This window comes from Dicentrarchus labrax, unplaced genomic scaffold (genome assembly GCF_905237075.1).
Source record: "Dicentrarchus labrax unplaced genomic scaffold, dlabrax2021, whole genome shotgun sequence".
NCBI classification, from domain to species: domain Eukaryota; kingdom Metazoa; phylum Chordata; class Actinopteri; family Moronidae; genus Dicentrarchus; species Dicentrarchus labrax.
In genome coordinates this window covers 7,432,623-7,454,770 of record NW_026136716.1, presented here as the reverse complement: position 1 = coordinate 7,454,770, position 22,148 = coordinate 7,432,623, and the positions used below count along the sequence as shown (strand labels likewise).

The window sequence follows — 22,148 nt, the reverse complement described above, 5'->3', positions numbered from 1 at the left end:
TGTGTGTGTGTGTGTGTGTGTGTGTGTGTGTGTGTGTGGAGGGAGAGGATGAAGAGATTACCTCCATGAGCGCTGTAGACCACCAGTGCAAAGGATGACATTTCTCTCTCTCTCTCTCTCTCTCTCTCTCTCTCTCTCTCTCTCTCTCTCTCTCTCTCACACACACACACACACACACACACACACACACACACACACACACACACACATAGGGGGATGAGAGATGATTGGATTAGAGTGGTGTGGATGAGCATATGTGATTACAGGGCACTTGGTATTTAAAAAGAGAGAGGGGTGACAGAGACCAAGTGTGTGTGTGTGTGTGTGTGTGTGTGTGTGTGTGTGTGTGTGTGTGTGTGTGAGAGAGAGAGAGAGAGAGAGAGAGAGAGAGAGAGAGAGAGAGGGGGGGCAAGTTATGAAAGCCTTTGGGCACCCTCTCCTCTTTCCTTGAGGCCTCCTGCCCCCTTGTGTTCAACAGGAGGTGGTACACAATTTAAACTTTATTGGGTTTAGTTTGACTTTCCAAACAGGCCTTATTCATTTCACAAAATATCTGTATTTTATTGCTATTAAATTTACATTTTCATTCATTTTAGTTTAAAAAAAGATGATTTCTAAATTATCATTTGTCTTCAAATGATATATTTGTGTTATTTCTCTTCCTTTTTGTTTGGCATGTATGTAAAGATATTTTTTGTTATGTATGTGTGTTCAACAGAAAATCCAGACTGAGCTAAGCGGCCACGATGCAACACTGGAGGACATGAGGAAGAAGAACCAGGACAAAGATCCATCTCAGAGGATCGTGGGACAGATAGACCTAACCCAGGTACACAAAATGTACAAATACGCAGAAAGATGGACACACATATTGTATAAATGTAGCCAGTGTCTCAGCAATTCTGCTCCTCTTCTTCCTTATATTTTTAAAAACCAGTATACCAAATGCAAAATATATGTCCCTATTTATCCAACAGAAAAAAGTCTCTAACCAGTCATATCATTAAACAAACAAATACAACAATGGAGTTTAGAGATTTGAAGTTTTAGTTTAGAAAAGCACCCAAGGTCAGTTAAACCACCACCATTAAATCCTGGTCTTGTCAGAAGATTTCAATAATTAATGAAGATATCCACATTGTGCCAGCTGTGTGTAATGTACTCAGGAGAGGTGTGATTCTGAGTTGATCTGAACGGGTGAAAACATGGTGGATGCTTCTGCAATCTGCACTCACACACTGTGTTGCTGTTTTTTTCTCATTTATTTATATAATTTACTTATTTTTCCAGCCGGTGTTTGTTGTAGCTTATTTAGAGATAATTGCAGGTCACAGTCGATTGAGTATGCTCACTTCATGTTGAGCATTGTGGTTTTTCAAACTGAAATAGAAAAAACCCCATCCTGTTAAAATTTGTTTTAAAACATTACAACATTTTACAGAAAATGCTGACAGACGTGTGGACGAAGTTCCGGCTCTTCCAGAAGCCGGCCAACTTCGACGCTCGACTGGCCGAGTGTGAGCGCGCGCTGGCTGGCGTAAAGAACCAGGTGGGGTTGCTGGACATCGGCAGTGTGGAGCAGGACGTGGTGCAGTCACAGCTGGAGCAGTGCATGGTGGGTAATGGCACCACGCTGGCAGATAGATGGATAACCGGATGTATTTATTCTATGTTAAGCCCCTGCTGTCTGTTTGTGTCTAACAGAAGTTGTACAAGGTGCTGAGTGAAGTGAAAGGGGAGGTGGAGACGGTGATAAAAACAGGCAGACAGATCGTCCAGAAGCAGCAGACTGAGCAGCCCAAAGAGCTGGACGACAGGGTGACCGCCCTCAAACTGCTCTACAACCAGCTGGGATCGCAGGTTAGCGCACACAAACACACACACACACACTTATACTGTGAGACACACATGATCATGTGAGTCAGATTTAGATTTGTCATTTTTTTATGTGTCTGTAGGTAACTGAGAGTAAACTTGAGCTGGAGAAAAGTCTGAAGTTGTCCAGGAAGCTGCGTAAGGAGCTGAACGGGCTGACCGAGTGGCTTGCTGCCACTGACGCTGAGCTGACCAGGCGTTCTGCTGTGGACGGTATGCCCAGTGACCTGGAGGCGGAGGTGGCATGGGCACAGGTATGACACGAGAAAGCACACAAGAACTCACACATATAGAAACATAGTCTATTGTAAAAATGGACATAATTGACTGTTACCCTCTTGTCCCTGTCAGTCCATCCATGGGGAAACGGAGAGACGTCAGCCACAGCTGCAGACAGTGGTGGAGCTGGCAGAGGCCCTCAAGGCCGTGTTGCGGGGCCACGGGGGCCTGGTGGACGACAAAGTCAGCCTGCTGCGCTGCAACTGGATTGCAGTTACATCTAGAGCAGAAGAGTGGCTCAACCTACTGCTGGTCAGAGAAAGAAATAGAATTTAAAACACCTGTCTTATCAGTGCTAAAAATAACAGCAACAAATACACCAAACTCTAAACTCTCTAAATATAGCTCATCAGAAGTGTCACTGTTTGCAGCCTTGAGAAATTAATACCTTCGACGTCTCTCTCCCTCTCTCTCTCTCTCTCTCTCTCTCGCTCTCGCTCTGTCTCCCCTCTCTCTCTCTCAGGACTACCAGCGGCAGATGCAGAAGTTGGATGGACAGATAGAGGAAGTGAACGGATGGATCGACGGAGCAGAGAAAAAGATGAACGAGATGGACAGCCAGGGACCCAACGACTCTGTGCTTAAGGTGTGAATGTTCGTCTTTATATATGTTGTGTTTAATCTGTCTTCTATGTTTCCAGGTGTTCTAGTTCTCTGAGTTTGTTTGTAGATTGGATGTGAGGCAGGTCAATTTTGAAAAGAAATACAGTATTACTTGAAAATACAGATAATTGTTCTGTTGTGATTAGCTGCGAGACAGAGTGATAGGTCATTAACACACACTTATCTTCTGTTAGTGCCCTATGAGAGGCAGTGAGCGTTCACTCTACACTATTATTAAACACTGGGTTGATACCATTTAAATGGAAACCAAGAGAGGCCATCATAATTAGAAATTCCTAAGAATCTGAATAATACCGTGACAAAGTATTTTTTTTTATATAAACAGCAGTGAATTTATAGTATTGAAAATTTTACTTTTGAAAATAATAAGTAAAAAATGAGAAAGTGAATGTAGCTTCTTTAATACATGATGATTACATTTCTATGTGAGTTTGTGAAGCCTAAATGGAATATTATAGAGTAAATATTTAAATGTGTAATTCTCTGCATTTTCACAAAACATATTTATGATTTTTCTCAAGTCTTGGTCTGCTCAGAAATAAATAGCAGCATTACCAAGGATTAAATTCCTGTTACCCCCAAAAAGGGGTGAAATAAGACATCCATTGCACTTTAAACCACGCCTCAATCGTTTTAAATCACATGCACCCGAGGAAACACAGCTTCTCTGACTGACTGACTGAGTATGTGTGTGTGTGTGTGTGTGTGTGTGTGTGTGTGTGTGTGTGTGTGTGTGTGTGCCTGCAGGTGTTGCGTGCGGAGCTGGAGCTGACGCGGGGTAAGATGGAGGAGGTGAGGGCTCTGGCCCAGGACCTCATGTCCACCAGGGGGGAGAACTGCCAGGCCCAGGTGGGACCCAAAGTGGAGCAGCTCAACCAGAGATTTGACACCATCGCACAACGCATCACCTCTGGACTGGTAGGGAAGAAGCACAGTTATACCCTCTGAATACTATTATTTTTAAACAGCAATAAGTTATAGATCAAATTGAATTAATATGTCTGTTTTTTTAATGTTATTTGGACTTTCTGCAGCTTGAAATGGACTCTCTCTCTTTTTCATCTTTCTTGCTAAATACTATAATCCAACTATCCCCATGAATTTACTTCAAGCTCTCTCCGAACTTACTAAATTTACTCCAAACTTTCCCTAAATTTACTTCAAAGTCTCACTAAATAGACTTCAAACTCTCTCGCTAAATGTACTTTAAATCCTTTCTTAACACACTTCAAACTCTCACACTAAATTTACTTCAAGCTCTCACTAAATCTGCTCCAACTTCTTCAAATTGACTTTCTCTTGACCACTAATGATCTTTACTTCTTTGTGTGCCTGTGCATCTTTGCCGTGTGTGTGTGTGTGTGTGTGTGTGTGTGTGTGTGTGTGTGTGTGTGTGTGTGTGTGTGTGTGTGTGTGTGTGTGTGTGTGTGTGTGTGTGTGGCAGACGGCAGCATCACCCAAGGAGCTGGAGCAGTACCACAGTGAAGCACAGGTCTGGCTGGAGCTCCTGGAGGAGGAAGTCAAACAGGGGGAAAACCTCAAGGAGGAGGACTTCCAGGAGGACAAGGTCTCTCATACACGCAGACAAGGATAAATACAGCTGTTCTGACAGCCTTTCATATTACATGTGCACTCCTAAACAATGTGTGTGTTGTGTAGGACTGTGAAGAAGGTGCAGTGAAGGAGTTACTGTTGAAAGGAGAGAATCTACAGAAGAGAGCCCCCGATCAGGACAAGAGAGAGCAGATCAGACTGAAGCACAACCAGCTCAACAGCAAGTACAACACCGTCAAGGTAACACAGAAACGAGTGAAAGAGAAAGAGAAAATAACTGATTTCATACTTAAAACTGGAAAAAAAACAGTAAATGTTTACAGGATCTTGCAATCAGAGAGGAAAGCGTGGCCTGAGAGCTGGTCAGAACTGAGAGTCGGCACAGTTTATCCAGTAATAACAGGAGGTTCAGTCCTGTTGTCCAGATCGATGCATTCAGTGGCTGGAGCCGCTGTGATCATATCAAACATGTCTGCTATTTACAACTCGACAATATCAGGTTCCTGAACAGCTGCAGCCAGAAGAGGAATTAGGCTCAGCTCCAAAGTCCCAGTAAAACATCGCTGTTAGACCTAATCAACACAATTCAACGTCACTATTTTCTTCCATTTAGTCCAGATCTTAAAGGCATCACAACAATGCTTTTTAGACTTCTGTAGTGTGTCTCAAAGTCAAAGCAGACACATCTCATCATGACATGTCACTGTGATGCCGAAGATGTTCCTGTGTCTGTATTTGTGTGTGTGTGTAGGACCTGCGTGTGTTGAGGAACAGGAAGGCATTGGCCATCGCCCCCCAGTGGTACCAGTACAGGAGGAAGTCACATGACCTGCTGGCCTGGCTGGACGACATCCAACGCAGCGTGGACCAACTGCCTGACCCCCCTGAAGGAGAGAGGGTCAAGGTGACCACACACACTCAGACACATGCACACATACGCGCACACACACACGCACACACACACACACACACACACACACACACACACACACACACACACACACATACAGACAGATATTCATATGAACAATGATATCTTTGCCTTGTTTTTCTTTTCCTCCCATGTTAAGAAATGACCATGAAGCTTGATATCCAATCTGTTTATCTCTGTCTTCCTCATCATCCAGTTCTTCATCTCCCTCTCTGTCTCACACTGTCTGTGTCTTTAATCTTCTCTCATTCTACATTTTCCTGGTTCATGTCAAAAACTTTTTCTTCCCTTTATTTCTGACCTCTCTTCTTCTCCTGCTTTTGGACAAAGGGTTGGTGTCAAGGCTTTTACGATTGTATTCACTTGGGAAGGGAACTTTCTGAATAATTGTTCCAGGAAATCGTCCTCATATCTATTTTAAGAAATAACTGCAGATCAATTCTCCAGTAGAAGGCTGCAGTTTTTATCTGGTTCTGTAGTGGACCCACAGTTGGAAAGAGGCTAATTAAACACTGTTGTGTGTAGCATTTTAACATCAATAAATCATTACCAAATTACCCCTGAGACAGTAGTTTCATTATTATTTGTTATAGCTTAAAACAACTAATGCCCACTGAGCTGCACACCGTATTTTAAAGTTTGTACCACTGAGTTTCATGACTTCACAGTGCAAAACAACAATTTGAACCCATTTATTTAGCATTTATAATCAGTATATTATCAAATTAATAAATGGTTTATAACACAATACAACAGACTGATGTAGTTGTGAGCAAATGTAGGGACATTTTTTAAGTGTTTATTAATGTATTTGTCAAGTGTGAAGCATCTGTAATAGATAATAATTGACAATATACAATAAAAACACAGTTGTGATAACATATAAACAAATATGTTTCATATATTATAGTAAAATGAATATAAGTGATAAAGTATTTATGCATTATACTTTACTTTTTCATTATATTCATGACATTTGGTTATTCACATTTGTTTGACAATGATATATTGATGTTAAAGCTACATCCAGTCCGTTTTGAACGTGCTGGTTTGGAAAAGGTTTGACGGAGAAACCCTGGACTCCACCTGTTTTTCTGTCCCCACCCTGACTCTGTGTGTGTGTCTTTCACTTTCAGATGATCACTATGACATTTCGCTAAGCGGACGTCTGACTCGCTCGACTCAGACTCACCTGTCATTGCCGCAACTGAGATTCCTCACTGCCTGTCTGTCTGCCTGTCTGCTCATCTATCTGTCTTTCTGTCTCTGCTTCTTTTCACCCCCACACTCCTCAGTTCACACACTGCACTTACTCCTCTGTACTTATTTAAAAGGCCAGTGATTGTACTCCTTCTCAATGCAAATAAAGTCTCAAGGCAGTGTGTGCCTCCTAATTATAGGACCACCTTCTTATTTTATATGGATTATTTAAATTGAGACACATATAATATCAATATACAATGAATTCCTTGTGTATGTTTGACACTGACAAACATGATATTTTATCCCTTTTATTAATGTGTTGTGTCTTTGTTGGAGTGTGTGCTAGTGAGCAAATGAATGTGTTTTATTATTTTAATTATGTATTAATTGTTGCTGTGTGTGTGAGTGTGTGAGTGTGTATTATTCAAGTACATCCACATGCCTCTCTGTGCTTACCCCCCTCCTCCCGGGCTCAATAGCAAGTGACGTCCTGGTTGATTTCGTCCAATAGGAAATTGGCTCAGAGTTCGACAAGAAGAAGGAGGAGCTTAAGGAGGTGCAGGGCTTAGCCAATCAGCTCTCAGAAGCTGGAGCCGCCAATCTAGTGGAGCCCCGCCAACTCCATCTCAACAAGCGCTGGGTTGAGGTGGAGGGCAAGTTCATACCCTTCAAAAGACAAAGTGTGAGTTTCAGTAGGCACGACTTCTTTATCTACAGTACTAACAGAGAATACTCTACTAATACTAATACTTCTACATAGTACTACAATCTAAGTTCATTTAAAACACAGTGTGTGAGTCTTTCTAAGAAAGTATAACAATTGTTTTCACTAACTATTAGCATGAAATTAACTTGAAAAGCATCTAATTACTATCCAAAATGAATCCCCTTCAAAATGTGGTATTCAAGCTGCAGTAGGAAGGCATTCCTGTTTACTATTACTCAAACAATCCTAAATCAACACAAACAGTGATGGGTTGTAATTAGGTCAGGTTTTAACTTGGAATACATTTTATGCCTCATAATTAAACAAAGAAACTAATATATTTACCATCAGCCAACAAGGTGTATTCTAGCTCACTGTACAATTGCATTTCTGACCTGAGTACAGGCTAATGACGATACCAAGACACAGACTCTCAACACATTTTGGGAAAAACACTTATTTGCTTTCTTGCTGAGACTTTGATGAGAAGTTTGTGCGTTAAATATGAAACTAAAGCCAGGAGAGGTCAGCTTAGCTTAGCTTAGCATAAAGACTGGCAGCAAGGGGGAACCAGCTCATCTGGCTCTGTCCAAAGTTTAAAAACTCTGCCAAACAGGCTTCTAAATGTAGCAACAGAGCAACATAGCTTTATGATGCAAGATAGAAGTGCTAACAATGATCCTAGTTTGCTAACTATGTTGCTTTTGAGTAACATCGTTACTTAACTATGGTGCTTGCATGAGGCTCAGATCATCATTTTGTTAAACTTTGGATGGTGTTAGTTTGCACTCAGATTTAATAGTGGTATCAATCTTCTCATCTAACTATTTCACAAAATGTGGGGAGATACACTGGATTCAAGTGAGTTCAAGAAGACATTTCTCTATATTTATGTGTAACAATAAATGTGTTACATATAGGTTAAAGTCTGGTGTCGTATTGTCACCAAATCCCATGAAAAGATCCAAACCAACGATGTATACTCTCAATACTTTCTGCCTTCCCTACTCTATACCTCTCAGCTCCAAGCCCACTGGTTCCTCCTGAAGACAGCTCACAAATATATAGCTATAGCTATAATCATTTTATAAAACAGCTACCCACTATGGTTTTTCACAAACGTTAAACAGAAGGAAAAAGTTGGTGCTCTTGTGAGTAAAAAAAAAAATTCCCTCAGATAAATCCACATTTAGACTATTTGTGGCAGCAGGACGGTGTATGTGGGATTGAGTTAAAAAAAAAACTACAGTGTGTGTTCATGATAATGAAGGAACATGTCACCCAGTGCAACAATGTGGCTGTTTTTTAATAGTTTTTGGACAACAATGGAGCTCTGTGACACAGAGGAATAAGATATATCCGGTGTGGGATACACACACACACAATACTGTTAGTAGGAAAAATATATTATTGATTTGGCTCTGCACATGGGATTTGTTCACAATGAGAAAAATATAGAATATGACCAGAATTATCCTTTCAGATAACATGAAGCTCTAAACATAACCTCAAAAGAATACAACTTTGTTTAAATTTAAATGCCTGATTTCATTGATTTCATACTCTTTATCTCACAAAGTCTAATGTTTTTAACAATTTTCAGTAATGTTAGCTGTGAATTACCTTTAAAAAGTTACTTTAAGTGTAAATCAGAATTAGTTTCTTCCCTCGAAAATAAAATCTGAGTTGCTTTTTTTGTTTTTCTTTGCTGCATTCTCATTTACATGTCTTATGTGTACATGTGAAGCTCGCTCACATGTCTGAATCTCATCGGTTGCTCTGTCTGGCTCTGTGTCACTGCATGCCCCCACCCCTCGGCCAACCAATCACATTACACCCTCGCAGTTCCCTGATCTGCCAATCAGTGAAGATGTATGTATTCCTGTCAATCAATCACATGAATCAACCACATGCAAATAACACCACATGGTATCAACTGTTGGACAAATACACATCTGAACTGTCAGTAATGCATTTCTTCTGGCACACTCAGAAGCACATATTCAGTGGCATTTTCATTTTGACTGAAGCCCGCTCCTCTTTCTCAGCAACGCTTTGCTTCAGTGTGGTACAGTAAACCTGGGAGCTGCCAAGGCCTCCGAGCTGCTCCACTCAAGATGGTTAGGCACTTCAGTGCATTGTTCAAGGACTCTTAAGCAGTAATTGGTGCTCTTCATTTCCCACTCTCTCCTAGCTGGTGTGGGCAATCACAGGCCTGGTTCAACTTTATACGACAGCACCGAAAGTTACATAACATACACTTGCTGTCCTTTATATTATGGAAGAATGCATTACGAGTACACAAAGCATCTTCCCAAGCCAAAGTGTCCTTGAGCAAATCACTCAATCCCAACCAGGTCCAGGGGGGGCTGTTGAAGCTGACCTCAGACCTGTGTAGCAGAGAGAAAATGTCCCAACAAAATATGATAATGAGATATACTTGAATTGATTCCAGTGACCTCTGTATAATGTGCTTTTGATGATGCTACATCTGCTGTAATATACTGAATGGACAAATTATTAATATAGATGAGGAGAATGCAAGTTATCCTTTAGAGATTAGAATAGATCTCAAAGGAAGAAAGAGAAGCTGACAAGATGAAAGATGTGTACTGTAATTTGAACATTAAGGGCTCTATTTTCGTAAACTTGATGGCATGGCATGACAGGTGTGATAATTTGGTGGCCAAGCTCATCTGGTGCACTTGGATACGGGGTGGGATCGTGATGGGGTTTGCATATTGTATTTATTTAAAAAATAATACACTTTAATTCCAAATAAGTGAGGACATTGTCACGGGACACAGGCAACCGTCACAAGAACACCAAAGCGACTCGAATAGCCCGAACGCACCCCAGCAAAATGCCACCTCACCACACCTAGTTACACGCCAGCACCAAAATAGAGCCCTTACTCATTTTCATCTCCTCTCAGTGCCTGGGCAGCAATGAATCATTGCGGCATGCTACACATGCAGCATACTGTAAAATCAGACACTGCAATGGCTCTGAATGCATATTAGGATGCTGCTGCCGATCCTCTTACAATGGGTTTTGATAAAGACAAATACAGTGCAGATGTGTATTCAGTCCAAGTCGTCTAGAAGTAAGAGAACAGTGGACCAGATCATGAGTGTGGGAGACTCAAGCTAAGACTTTTATTGGTCTGCAGTTCCAAATTCAAGCCTTGAATCTATAAAACAAAACAAAATAAAAACAATCTTTGGATCTGGAAGAGTAATGACATCAGGCAACTCCAAAAACTGCACGCCTACACTGTGTCAGTTTTCAGATGCTGGAAAGGAATCTGTGTTTACTGGCAGGAGCTTAAGATCTATCAGTCTAGACAAAGACGTCTAAACAAGACTAGAATAACTGCTTGGGCCAAACTTCCTGCTGAAAATGAGACTCTAACCTGGGTGTTAATCAAATATCCACACAGTAACAGGCTGTGTTATTGTTTCAATACCGACTTTGTTTTTTTTCACAATTTGAGGCTGTTCCCCTCTCATCATCTACTCTGCTCTCAGTAGCACACATTAAAATCACAAACACATGCACACAATGTCAAAAAGGCTCCAAATGAAAAATTCAGTGTGTGAGCAGGTGTGTTTGTACACTAAGAGCAGATATCATTTAAATGATTGTGATTTACCAAATGAGAGATAATGTGTGAGTCTGTCACACTGGGTTATATGAGTGAATTAAGTCCTAAATTATTCCTCCTTGTGCAGCCTTCTCTCTTAAAAATGAAATGTTTTATTATTTTACCACACATTTAGCACAGACATGCTAGTGGTATCTTCTCCTCTAGCTCTCAGGTTAATGTTGAGTGCAAGTACAAGTGAAGAGAATTAGTCAGAGACACGGTTGCCTTGGGAGAGTGTCTACATATCTTTAAAATTCTCATTATTTTACCCCATTGAAACCCAGTATGACAGAGCTCTCTGTCTGCAGCAGGCACAATGCAAATAGTGGGCAGAGAAACTGGGACACTCTGGCCTTCCATTTCACTTCATAACACACCTACATGTGTCAGATGTTGGAGGAAACTTTCTTTAATGACAACACTCCATTGTAAAATGCAGTTGAAGGGGCATTGCACCAAATTTTACACATCAGTTTACTCACCATGATGACTAATGCGTCTGAAAACAGTCAGAAAATGTCCTCTGTGGCTCTGGAGGAGACATATTTAACAAAAAGCATGCGTTACGAACTGGGGTATGGCGTTTGAAAGACGTGGGCATTCACCAGGCAGGGAGGGTTTAATGACACATACTAGGAACCAAACGTCAGGATATCTCGACCTCTGCTGCTTTGATTCTGACCATTCTGTCTCTTGTGAGTCTCCAAACTTTATGGGAGTGCAATACTAAATCACAACACTTTTAATAATTCAGACGTAGCAAATATATGTTTCCTTCCTGCCAAAGGAAGTAGAGAGCCGCCAGATTGAACAGTTTAATCCCTGAAAAGGATATTCAGTTCATTAGCAAGTGAGTGAATCAGCTTGTGCACTCCTGTTACAGACATTATTACTGTCACACCAGGCAAACCCAGAGCTGACTTGTTAACTTAAGGCCAGCAGCAATCATTAACTTTCTGTAAGGCTGCTAATAATGCTAATGTGTGTGTTTTATATTTGGGGTTAATTAAAAAGTGCCATTTAACGGGAGAAGCGATTGGCCAGGTGACAGGAGCATAACAATGAGGTGAAATGAACAGAGCCGAGTGTTAATATCCCACTATCTCTGCACTGTGGAGACGAGCTTCAGTGGTACAGAGGCAGCTTCATGTTAGAGTATTGTGTGTCATGGTCAGGGGAAATGTAAAATTCATTTCAATTTCAAAAGCTGACTCAAAATCGAAGGCTCAAATAAATTAGAAGGGAGTTGAGACAAGAGTATGATCATGATATACAATGGGGATTAATAATGTGTTTGAAGAGGAGTTTTCTTGACACAGTGAGAGATCACATGGCCTTGAAATGAATCTGGGGCTTCATTTATCAAAGTTTAGAATTAGTCAACTATAATAAGTAATTTATACAGGGTTTTATATGATTATTTTATATTATTCACTGCCAAAAATGTATACTTTTGTTCATAGAAATATTGTGTCTTGTGGATCTGATTTACATTTTCTCATATATTTTTTTAAAATGACTTGACACACAGTGAATTTCTTTAATAACTGAAGTGCCAGATCAGTTCCTTAATAAGTTGAAAACCAGATTTTCTTTCCCTTAAAGCAACCCTAGATATCCCCGCTTAGATAAATTAACAAGCATGATATAAAACATGTATTCTTTTGTATGAAGTCATAATATTTTTCGGTCTTTTTCTGATGTGCCTCTCTACTTTGTGTGTTTGTGAACATGTATGTGTTGGTGCTTACGCCTTCCTGTGTATATATGCGTGTGTGTGTGTGTGTATGTGTGTGGGTGTCCAGGAGTATCAAACAGAGCTGCAGGCGTTGCTGCGTTCAGTGTCAGAGACGGACTTCAAGCTGAACTCTCCTGAATACTGGCCTGCAGCGTATTATAACCTGCCGCAGCAAGAGCACTGCCTGAAGGTCAGCACTGCTTTAGTGTTTCTGTCTAGGATCTAGCTTCCATCCAGTACTGTATCTATACTCGCTTATCCTTTACTTTTTAAGTAAAACTTAAATCTTTATGCAGAAATTCACCTGTTGCAAGGAGAAATTGATGATGTATTGATGACGGCAACATGCTGCTGTACAAAAATGAGCAAAAAAGCCATTTGCAGCTTTTCATGCCTTAAAATTGGTGTTCCAAATCCATGAGTTAGGATGTGAAAAATATGTGTTCTCCACCCCACCGTAAAACATAGGAGGTGAAGGCGAGCATCGACAAGCTGCGAGGCCCAGTGGAGGGAGCGTTGGCCCGCAGAGAGGAGATGGTGTCTTCGGCTCGGCCTCTGGAGGGCCAGAGGATCCAGGAGACCGCCACCCTCCTCAGTACCAACTGGGACAAACTGAACAAGCTCTACCAGGACAGACTGAAGTAAGGAGTGGGTGCAGGGATAGGCAAAGAGGAGCTTCCAGATTTATAAACTGCATATATGTACATGATTGCATGAATATTGACTGTGTGCACATTTGAAACACAATCTGCGTGTGTTTGTGTGCACATCAAGGCGTTGGCAGGATTGCAACTCCAAGTGGCAGAAGCTTGTTTCAGATCAGAAGGCGATGGAGGAGTGGCTGGGTGACACTGAGAGCACTTTGAAACTGGCCGAGAGTGAGCCAGCAGCACACAAACAGCACCTCAGGGTAAAAAACACACACACACACACACACACACACACACACACACACACACACACACACACACACACACACACACACACACACACAGACAGACACAAGCATTTCTGTGCAAATATAGAGACAGATTTGCACACACATGGCTGATTGTACCCAGAAAGCTGCTGAGTGTATTTCAGTTGTGGATGAGTCATCCTTCATCTCCAGTGTCCACTATCGCTGCTGAAGTGCCCTTGAGCAAGGCACATGAGTCCAAACTGCTTTCATCGGCACTTTCATCTTTCTTTTTCGTAGTTTGCTGCCCGAACGGATGCTACATTTTACAGGAAAAGACAAATCCGCTGTCACAGAATGATGACGGAGCACATGACATGACCTAAAAAGATGTGACATGTAACGGCCTAAGATGTCATATCGAGACATTATCTGGCAACCGTGACATCAACACGTGTCCTCACAATTAATTTATGGTCTGTTTGTTGTGAAACATCACATTATCATCTCCTGTTTAATAAATCAGTGTCACATACCATCGAACATCGACGATGTGTAAAGAGTACACATTTATAGCACATGCATACACTGTATATATTTTAGAAACGTTAAATGTTAACACACTTCTTATGCAGATAAGTATATGAGATCTTAAGTTATAAAAATAATGATAATTATCATCATTATTATCAATGCAGGCTAATTCTTCTACACTTTTACCTGAGGAAAACCATGGTTGGAACGTCAATCATGTCAAAATAAAAGAATTCTGTCATAGCCACAGCAGACCAACGGTCTCTTTACAGATAAATGAAAGTAGTGCATTGAGTGTATCCACATGTAATGGATTACTTGTCAATTTTGTCAAAGATTTAGAAACTTGAAGCCACCAGTGCATGTACACTGAGAATTGGCTTTATGGTGAAGAAGGAAGCATCTTATGTCCAGGAGTAGATGCCTTTTTTGGGTTTTAATGTGGAATTTGTACTTTTTTGCAGACTAAAACATCATATTATAGTTCCAAACAGACTATTTTTGTATGTCCTAATATATGTCAGGAGGGGATCTTTAAATGTTGCCCTAATAATGACACATAATGAAAAATGTCATGACGTAATAATACATAAAATATTAATAATGCCCAAAAAACACACAACATGAAATAACCACAATGTAATATCCAACATGACATTACATTTCTGTGTGTGTTATTGTGAGTTTCCTGTGTCCATCTGAAGTCAATAACACACACGCAGTCGCACACACGCTGGCACACAGATGGCAGTTGTCAAGAGGAAAAGGCAGTGAGTGTCTGACAGTGCAGTCAGCCTCCATACAAACAGAACACTTTCCTTTTTTAGGCCTTATGTAACAATATTATGTCATCAATTTTGACATTTCAATGTTACATCAACCCCAAAAACTGAAATTGAAGGATTATGAAAAGCAATTTAATACAAGCGTAGAACAGTGGGGTTTTACATCACAGAGATTGAGATTAATAATGTACAAGGAATCATTTTCACAGATCCTCACTGAGTTGACTTTTTACTGATGCACTCAACCTTGCATATGAAGTACTGTTTGTGTACTGCAGTCTGTGTGTGTGTGTGTGTGTGTGTGTGTGTGTGTGTGTGTGTGTGTGTGTGTGTGTGTGTGTGTGTGTGTGTTTGCATCATCAGACATGCCCAGTCCACTTTGGGCTGCTGTGATCAGCTCTCAATGTCCACCTGCACAGACAGGGATGCAGTGTCCAAGTGCCACTCAGGTGCCAACCTGTGTGTGTGTGTGTGTGTGTGTGTGTGTGTGTGTGTGTGTGTGTGTGTGCATTTGTGTAGAGACAGAGGACCATCTGGTACCTCAAATCCACACAAGCTACACTCCCACTGCACCCAATCCTGATCCCAGAGTGTACAGAGACACACAGACATTGAATGATTTGGTATTGATACACTTGTGGGGACATTGTATGGACTTACATTTGCTTTGTGGAGATAAAATAACAATAAATGACTTATTCCCATTCCTCAAAGCATTTTAGCACAGTTTGATGTTTTGCTTTCTTGAATCTTGTGTATGTGCATAAAGCATGGTGCTAGAGCAATCTTATCTTCTAACTTGCAGCAAAAAATCTAATAAATACATTTCCCCAAAATGTTAAAATATTCCTTTAAAGATAACAACAGAAAAATTCAAAGCTTTCTATTTTCTCATGTCTACAGACCTCAGTGTGGCACTGTTTTCTACCACTACAACACTGAATACCTTTATTTTTTTTACCTTTATAATTCCACTAATTTACCCTTAAATAATGATGCAATTAAAGTATGTTAAATAGGATTGTATAAATGAATTGTAATATCATCTACACAGTTTATTGTTCAAGCAGTAACAAACCTATGGTTAATTTAAGCCATAACCTATAAAATAAAACTCTTAAAACATACAGAAAACCCATTAACAACCGAGTGAACTACTGGATTTGCACCCTAACTGAATTAAAGTCCTTAATTACGGTACAGTTAAAGGGGTATGTGTAATATTATTTGAATCTTACCCTTAAAAAAACTGTTAATTAATGCAGGAAAATAGAAATAAATTCATCATCCATTTGCACCTGTAAATATTGTGTATGTAAACCATATTCCCAAACTTTATATTACCTTGAATGTATTAATGGATTTGTCAAATACTTCAAATTAATGGGTAATTTGGGGGAATGGGGAATGTCATCTGTCCCTTAAAATCTACTTAACTAGTTAATTAAGAGGATGAGCATTTTCTTTCTCAAATGAATGGACAAATGAAGTTTTCTCTGGCTACAACAGCTAGCACCATAATTTATGTAGATATTAAATAGATATTTGAACTTGTGAGGACCAGGTTTTCTGTCCAGAATGCAGGTGAGTCCCACCTTGTGAACACACAAACCAAACAGTGAAACAGCTAATCGCCCACTGTGCGTGTATGTGTGTGTGTGTGTGTGTGTGTGTGTGTGCAGGACCTGACAGAGGCCATACCTATCCAGGAAGTGGTGTTGGGCAGAGTGAACTCTGCAGGAGAGGACATCAGCCAGTTGAGCACACCAGACGATGCCTCGCGGCTCCGAACACAGCTCAAATTACTCAACACTCGCTGGGCTAACGTCTGCCAGCAGCTCAACGAGCGCAAGAGGAGGTGAGTGTGTGTGTGTGTGTGTGTGTGTGTGTGTGTGTGTGTGTGTGTGTGTGTGTGTGTGTGTGTGTGTGTGTGTGTGGTTGCAGGTCATAGATAATCCATGTTTGTCCCTGAAAGTAGGATTTTTCTGACTTTGTCTATGTATACAAATAGTGTTGTCAGGTGTCGGCATTAGAATTTGAATCCCTTTGTTGCGCTAATGTAAAAATTTATGAACATAATTCACATGTTACATTTTAAATAGGTTAGACTTTATATAGTTTACATTCAGTGTTTCTCACCAAAACACATTGTTTGTATACTTGCAGTCTGTTTATAGTGTATACTGTTATTTTTTGCAGTCCAGCGATGATGAGATGAGGAAGCAGAGACACAAAAATACATTATATTTTCAAGGTTTTTGTGAGAATCCATGTGGAATTTAAAGTTTTGTTTCACTCCGGGCTTGAAAGTGAGACCCACTGCGCCCCTGTTGTGCGCCTGTGTGTGATTGAGGATGCAGATTTTGCTCCATAAGGGCATTCCTGTCTCCAGAACGTGTCTCACCCTCTTTTCCTCTTTCTCTCTTGCGGCCACCCTCCTGTCCTGCAGGTCTACAGAGGCGCGTACGGCGGCTGCAGAGCTACAGGAGAATATGGGTTCGATGCTGGGCTGGTTGGACAAAGCGGAGGACGTCCTGGCCATCCCTCTGCAGCCTGCAGAGCCACAGCACATCAGAGACACTCTGGGAAAAGTCCAGGTACAATTAAGACAAAACGACAGCAGTTACATTGAGCTACTGAGCTCTGTGTGTGTACTTGTGTACCTGTGTGGGTGTGTGTTGTTTAGTGTAATTTAATTTAGCTGCTACAGTATCATATTGTAAATGGGTTCTTGTTTATTACACTCGAAAAAAAAACACACTTGAAAAAAAAACAATTGCATTTGCTTACCTGTGTGTGTGTGTGTGTGTGTGTGTGTATTGAGAGACTATTATGATTTCCAATAAGAGGTTATAATGTTTCATTCTAATATTCAACCTTGAAAATATTGTTAGTGTGTGCATTTCTTCGTGTGTTTACATAATTTGATTGAAAGAGTGTGCCCTACATTGAGCTGCTGCAATGATTTCTTATTAAATTCAGCCTGTATGATTTTTGTGTTTGTGTGGTGTGTGTGTGTGTGTGTGTGTGTGTGTGTGTGTGTGTGTGTGTGTGTGGGTGTCAGGCACATGTGGAGGAGCTTCCTGCCAAGAAGGCGGCGATGGAAGATCTGAACTCCAGACACAAACAGATAACACTTCCTGCTGACAGACAGAAAGACATCAGGATCATCAACACTCGCTGGGCTCAGGTCAGCAGCTACCACTGTGAATACTACAGCTAACAGCACGCCAGCGTTTTGTAAACAGACATCGATCTTCACTCATCAGAACAAGGCTACCCCAGGCTAAAACCATGCCTCGTACATCATGATGTTTTGTACTGATAAAGGTAATGAACAGCCATGGCTGCTGATGGAGCTCCAGGTACTGAGGCCTTCTGTTTATACACACAGACGTTGTCCGGTTTCTTCGAGCCGGGTGTGAAGAAAGGAGCACTCAGAACTGAGCACTCTGCAGTTATAGATGTTTTGCAACTAGTGGAGAAAGTATTTAGATCCATTACTTAAGTAATAATAGTAATGAAAAACTGTAACTTAAAGCTGCTATAGTACAGGGTATAGTACAACAATACAGTACAATACACCGCTAACAACAATCTTTACCTAAAAAGCTGCTATGTCTTTATTTATTGTGTTTATATGCAGAAACCAATTTATCAGAGAAGTAAACATGCAGGGCTCTCATTGTTATTATCTTGTATTCAGACGTGTTCTATGTTATAAAACCAATAACATACATTCAAGAAATTGGTTTTAATATGAGCTCCTTCACAGTCACATCATGCAACTGTTCTCACAAGATGAGCAGTACTCCTCATGCTATTGTAAATTGTTATAAGCCTGAGTAAATCACAGCCTGTCTTTGTTTAGGTGTCCCGGGCTCTGCCTGAGCGTCAGCTGGAGCTCGAGGGTCTGCTGATGGAGCTGGAGAAGCTTGAGGGTCAGGTGGACAACCTGTCAGCCTGGGCGTCCAGCACCAGAGCCAAGCTAGAGCACAGCCCAGAGGATCCACCACCCAGGGTATTACTGCTATTTTCCCATATGTACCTTCATATACTGCCCAGTTTTGAAATACATAATTTTATGAATAAAACCCTTTTATACAGTATACTCTTAGTTAGTGTTGTCTCTTTGTTTGTTTCTCCAGCTCATTGAGGAAGTGCAAGTCAAACAGCCAGAAGTGGAGTTTGTTTTGGAGCGAGCCGATCAGCTGTACAAGGACAGTCCCCCCAGCCGACCAGACAAGGTGAGGAAATCAAACATTATTTCACTGATTTATCTGTTGACGGGAACCAACAACAATCTTGTGGCATATTTTGCTTTGTCATATGCTGCAGACTATATGTTGCTGAAGCATTTTGTGCCTTGTTTTTCTACTACGTTGTCTTTTTGATGATCGAAAAATACATTTTCAGTGTTAAATATGCTTGGCTGCTGTATTCCTCTGGGGAATAAAATAAATATAACACTTTTTCTCTTTCATCTCACCCCAAGTTCTGCTTCAAATATTTCATCAAATCCATATTATGTACTTCATTAATGTATGTCAGAGAACATTACATCTTTTGAAGATCAAAGACGCTCAAGCATATCTGACTTGAAAAAGTTCTGCAGAGATCCTCAACTTGCCGTATCAAAATAAAAGCCTTTGATTGCATTTGTCAACACTGTCTCTGACTTTGTGTGTGTGTGTGTGTGTGTGTGGTGATAGGTGAAGTATGCAAAGCTGAAGGAAGACTGGACTGTGATCCTGGAGCTGGTGCGGCAGCATAAGGAGAGGATGGCTGCTCTGCTAGTGGCCAAAAAAGCCAGTAAGACAATCATCCTCGCATTTCAATAAAAACACACGATAAACATTTTTCTCTGCACGCCACACTTTGATGACAGACATCTGTCAGCTCAAGCTAGCTGATATGAAACATGGAGTTCCAGTCAACCGACACACAGAAGCCCTCAATCACACAAGCAATGATAGCATAACAAACAAATAACATAAGCATGATGTGGTTTGCCTTCCGCACTAGTTAAGAGTACAGAAGCTCCCTCATTCTGAATATTAGTATTAGCATGTATGAAAATCTACTAAAATACACCAGACCCTAGATGTCTTTTGTTAGCGTATAAAGTCAGTACAGGATTTAATAAGTGTAATTAATCATCTGCAGGGGTCATAAAAATCAACCCTTTTTCATTCACTGCCATCAGTCTGCCACATATTAGCTGTTAACAAGTGCCACACTGAAACTCTAAATGCCACATCAACCTTATCATCAAAGCACTGATCGCACTGATTCTAATTTGTGGAGCACAAAAATAATTCCCTTCATGTTCATCTCCTCATAAACTCTCAGTAATTCTGTTTGTTTCACAGAGAAAACTGTCCTGGGAGATAAAGTTAGACAAGGTCTCTGTTAGTCTTCGGTTCACGAGTTTTTGTCCAGGGATGTGCACAGGTACTATAAGTCTATTACTGGACATAGATAAATGGTTTATGTGTGTGTCTATGTGTGTGTGTGTGTGTGTGTGTGTGTGTGTGTGTGTGTGTGTGTGTGTGTGTTTGTGTGTCCCAGATGAAAGTCTGACAGGAAGTTCTCAGCCTGAATCTGCGGCGCTGGCTCAGTTCAACAAGTCGTGGGCTGAGCTCACCGATTGGCTGACCATGCTGGATAACATGGTGCAGAACAAGCGTGTGGTGGTGGCGGACCTGGACGACATCAACGACAACATCAGCAGGCTCAAGGTCAGGACCTCGGAGATCGCCGTTAACTACATTTAGAGCACAACAACACTGAGGGAACTGATGCGGTTCAATGGGCTACATGAAAGTAGGACTGGGAAAATGTTAGTGTACAGAAAGTTGGCCAACAGATTTATCATATCTTTGTACGTAATTAGGATAAGAAGTCTGATTAATGTACGTGGCAGCCAACATTTCCAATGCATTGAGTTATAATGCAATTAAAAGTGTATTGTGTGTTTGTGAGTCATTCTTACTTTTAAAGTGTACTAATTAATGTGTTAATGAACCACTAATTTACAATTTATTTATTTTCTTATTGTGTGTCTTCAGGCGTCTCTGCAGGAGCTGGAACAACGGCACCCCCTGCTGGAGAGACAGGTCACAGCAGCCCAAAACCTGAAGAACAAAACCAGCAACCAGGATACCCGCAATGCTATCACTGAGCGCAGTACGTCACACACACACACACACACACACACACACACACATACCCATAGATTTACAGTGCTAGCATCATTTCATGTGAAAAAGACATAAAGCTGTAATTTTCCCAATGACAGCTAGATATTTGGACAAATTTATCCACATGTGATTGGTGACACAAAATAAGAGCTGATTTGATCACAGACTTATAAATCAATTTACCTGTCGATACAAAAACATGTCACACACCAGTCCCTTATCTGCATGTTACTAACATATGTCACATGCCTAATGTATGCAGGATGACCACTGTTGACTCACTAAAAGAAAAGCAGTGCTACATGCAATGCAGAATTAAGCACTGAAAAAGCTGTGATTGTAGTCTTGCATGACAGGATTTCAGCTACATGAAGCACATTGTATATCTATATACATACTAATGCAGACTACATATGTAAACAACCAACATATGTAACAAACAACGCCTGATGCCAGGCTTGCTCTCTCCCTATTTGTGTGTCTGATAAAACATTGCGGCAGATTTAACACAAATCAAATGTGCCGAGCCAAACCAACAATGAATGTATCCTTCCGACGAGTGTTATCTTCTTCTTAATGTCTTCTTCCTCTGTGTCATAGAGCTCAATTATTGTCCAAAATCTATTAAAAACACATCAGTGAGCCACACTGTTGCACACACACGTTCCTTCATCACCATGAACACACACTGTAGTTTATTTTGACTCAATCCCACATACACTGTCCTGCTGCCACAAATACTCCAAATGTGGATTTATCTGGGGGATTTTATTTTATTATTTTTTATTGACCAAAAATATATTTCCAGCCTTATCCATTAAAATAGATTGCATGAGCCTAAACAGCAGCCAGCAAAAGAAGGGCTGCAAATACACAATAAATATCCTGCATAATGTCCGATTATGATTCATGCCTTTTTGAGTGGACTTTTTATACTTTTTATTTAAGTCTCTGTTGGTATCGGTTGGTATAGCCTACATTTCAGTACTTGAAAGTCTGTGTAGAAATTTAAAGATTTGAAAGTTTGGTGGCCTCCAATGATAGTAATCAGAAATGACATGGCAGCTAAGGGAAGCATGCTGCATAATAAACAAACAAAGAAAAGTGGTATCTTGCATGTTATCACTGTAATTTAAAAAGAAATGTTTGAAATCTTTCTTTCTTTCTGT

The 22,148-nt window shown here is 40.6% G+C and overlaps 1 protein-coding gene across 22 annotated transcripts in view; it reads left to right on the top strand.

Moving 5' to 3' along the window:
- Nucleotides 1–22,148, top strand: part of dmd (dystrophin) — a 272,939-nt gene that overhangs the window by 185,482 nt on the left and 65,309 nt on the right. For 21 of the 22 annotated variants that reach the window (XM_051428356.1, XM_051428350.1, XM_051428354.1 and 18 more), the window contains 22 exons: nt 719–829; nt 1,442–1,615; nt 1,705–1,860; nt 1,959–2,129; nt 2,227–2,406; nt 2,618–2,740; nt 3,526–3,696; nt 4,223–4,345; nt 4,438–4,572; nt 5,084–5,236; nt 6,978–7,148; nt 12,627–12,749; nt 13,028–13,200; nt 13,334–13,469; nt 16,459–16,634; nt 17,226–17,373; nt 17,841–17,966; nt 18,648–18,797; nt 18,925–19,023; nt 19,489–19,588; nt 20,348–20,517; nt 20,848–20,965. In XM_051428356.1, coding sequence (XP_051284316.1) covers nt 719–829; nt 1,442–1,615; nt 1,705–1,860; nt 1,959–2,129; nt 2,227–2,406; nt 2,618–2,740; nt 3,526–3,696; nt 4,223–4,345; nt 4,438–4,572; nt 5,084–5,236; nt 6,978–7,148; nt 12,627–12,749; nt 13,028–13,200; nt 13,334–13,469; nt 16,459–16,634; nt 17,226–17,373; nt 17,841–17,966; nt 18,648–18,797; nt 18,925–19,023; nt 19,489–19,588; nt 20,348–20,517; nt 20,848–20,965 — 3,187 coding nt within the window. The remainder of the gene's footprint in view (nt 1–718; nt 830–1,441; nt 1,616–1,704; nt 1,861–1,958; nt 2,130–2,226; nt 2,407–2,617; nt 2,741–3,525; nt 3,697–4,222; nt 4,346–4,437; nt 4,573–5,083; nt 5,237–6,977; nt 7,149–12,626; nt 12,750–13,027; nt 13,201–13,333; nt 13,470–16,458; nt 16,635–17,225; nt 17,374–17,840; nt 17,967–18,647; nt 18,798–18,924; nt 19,024–19,488; nt 19,589–20,347; nt 20,518–20,847; nt 20,966–22,148) is intronic. The other variant, XM_051428362.1, reaches the window with a different exon arrangement.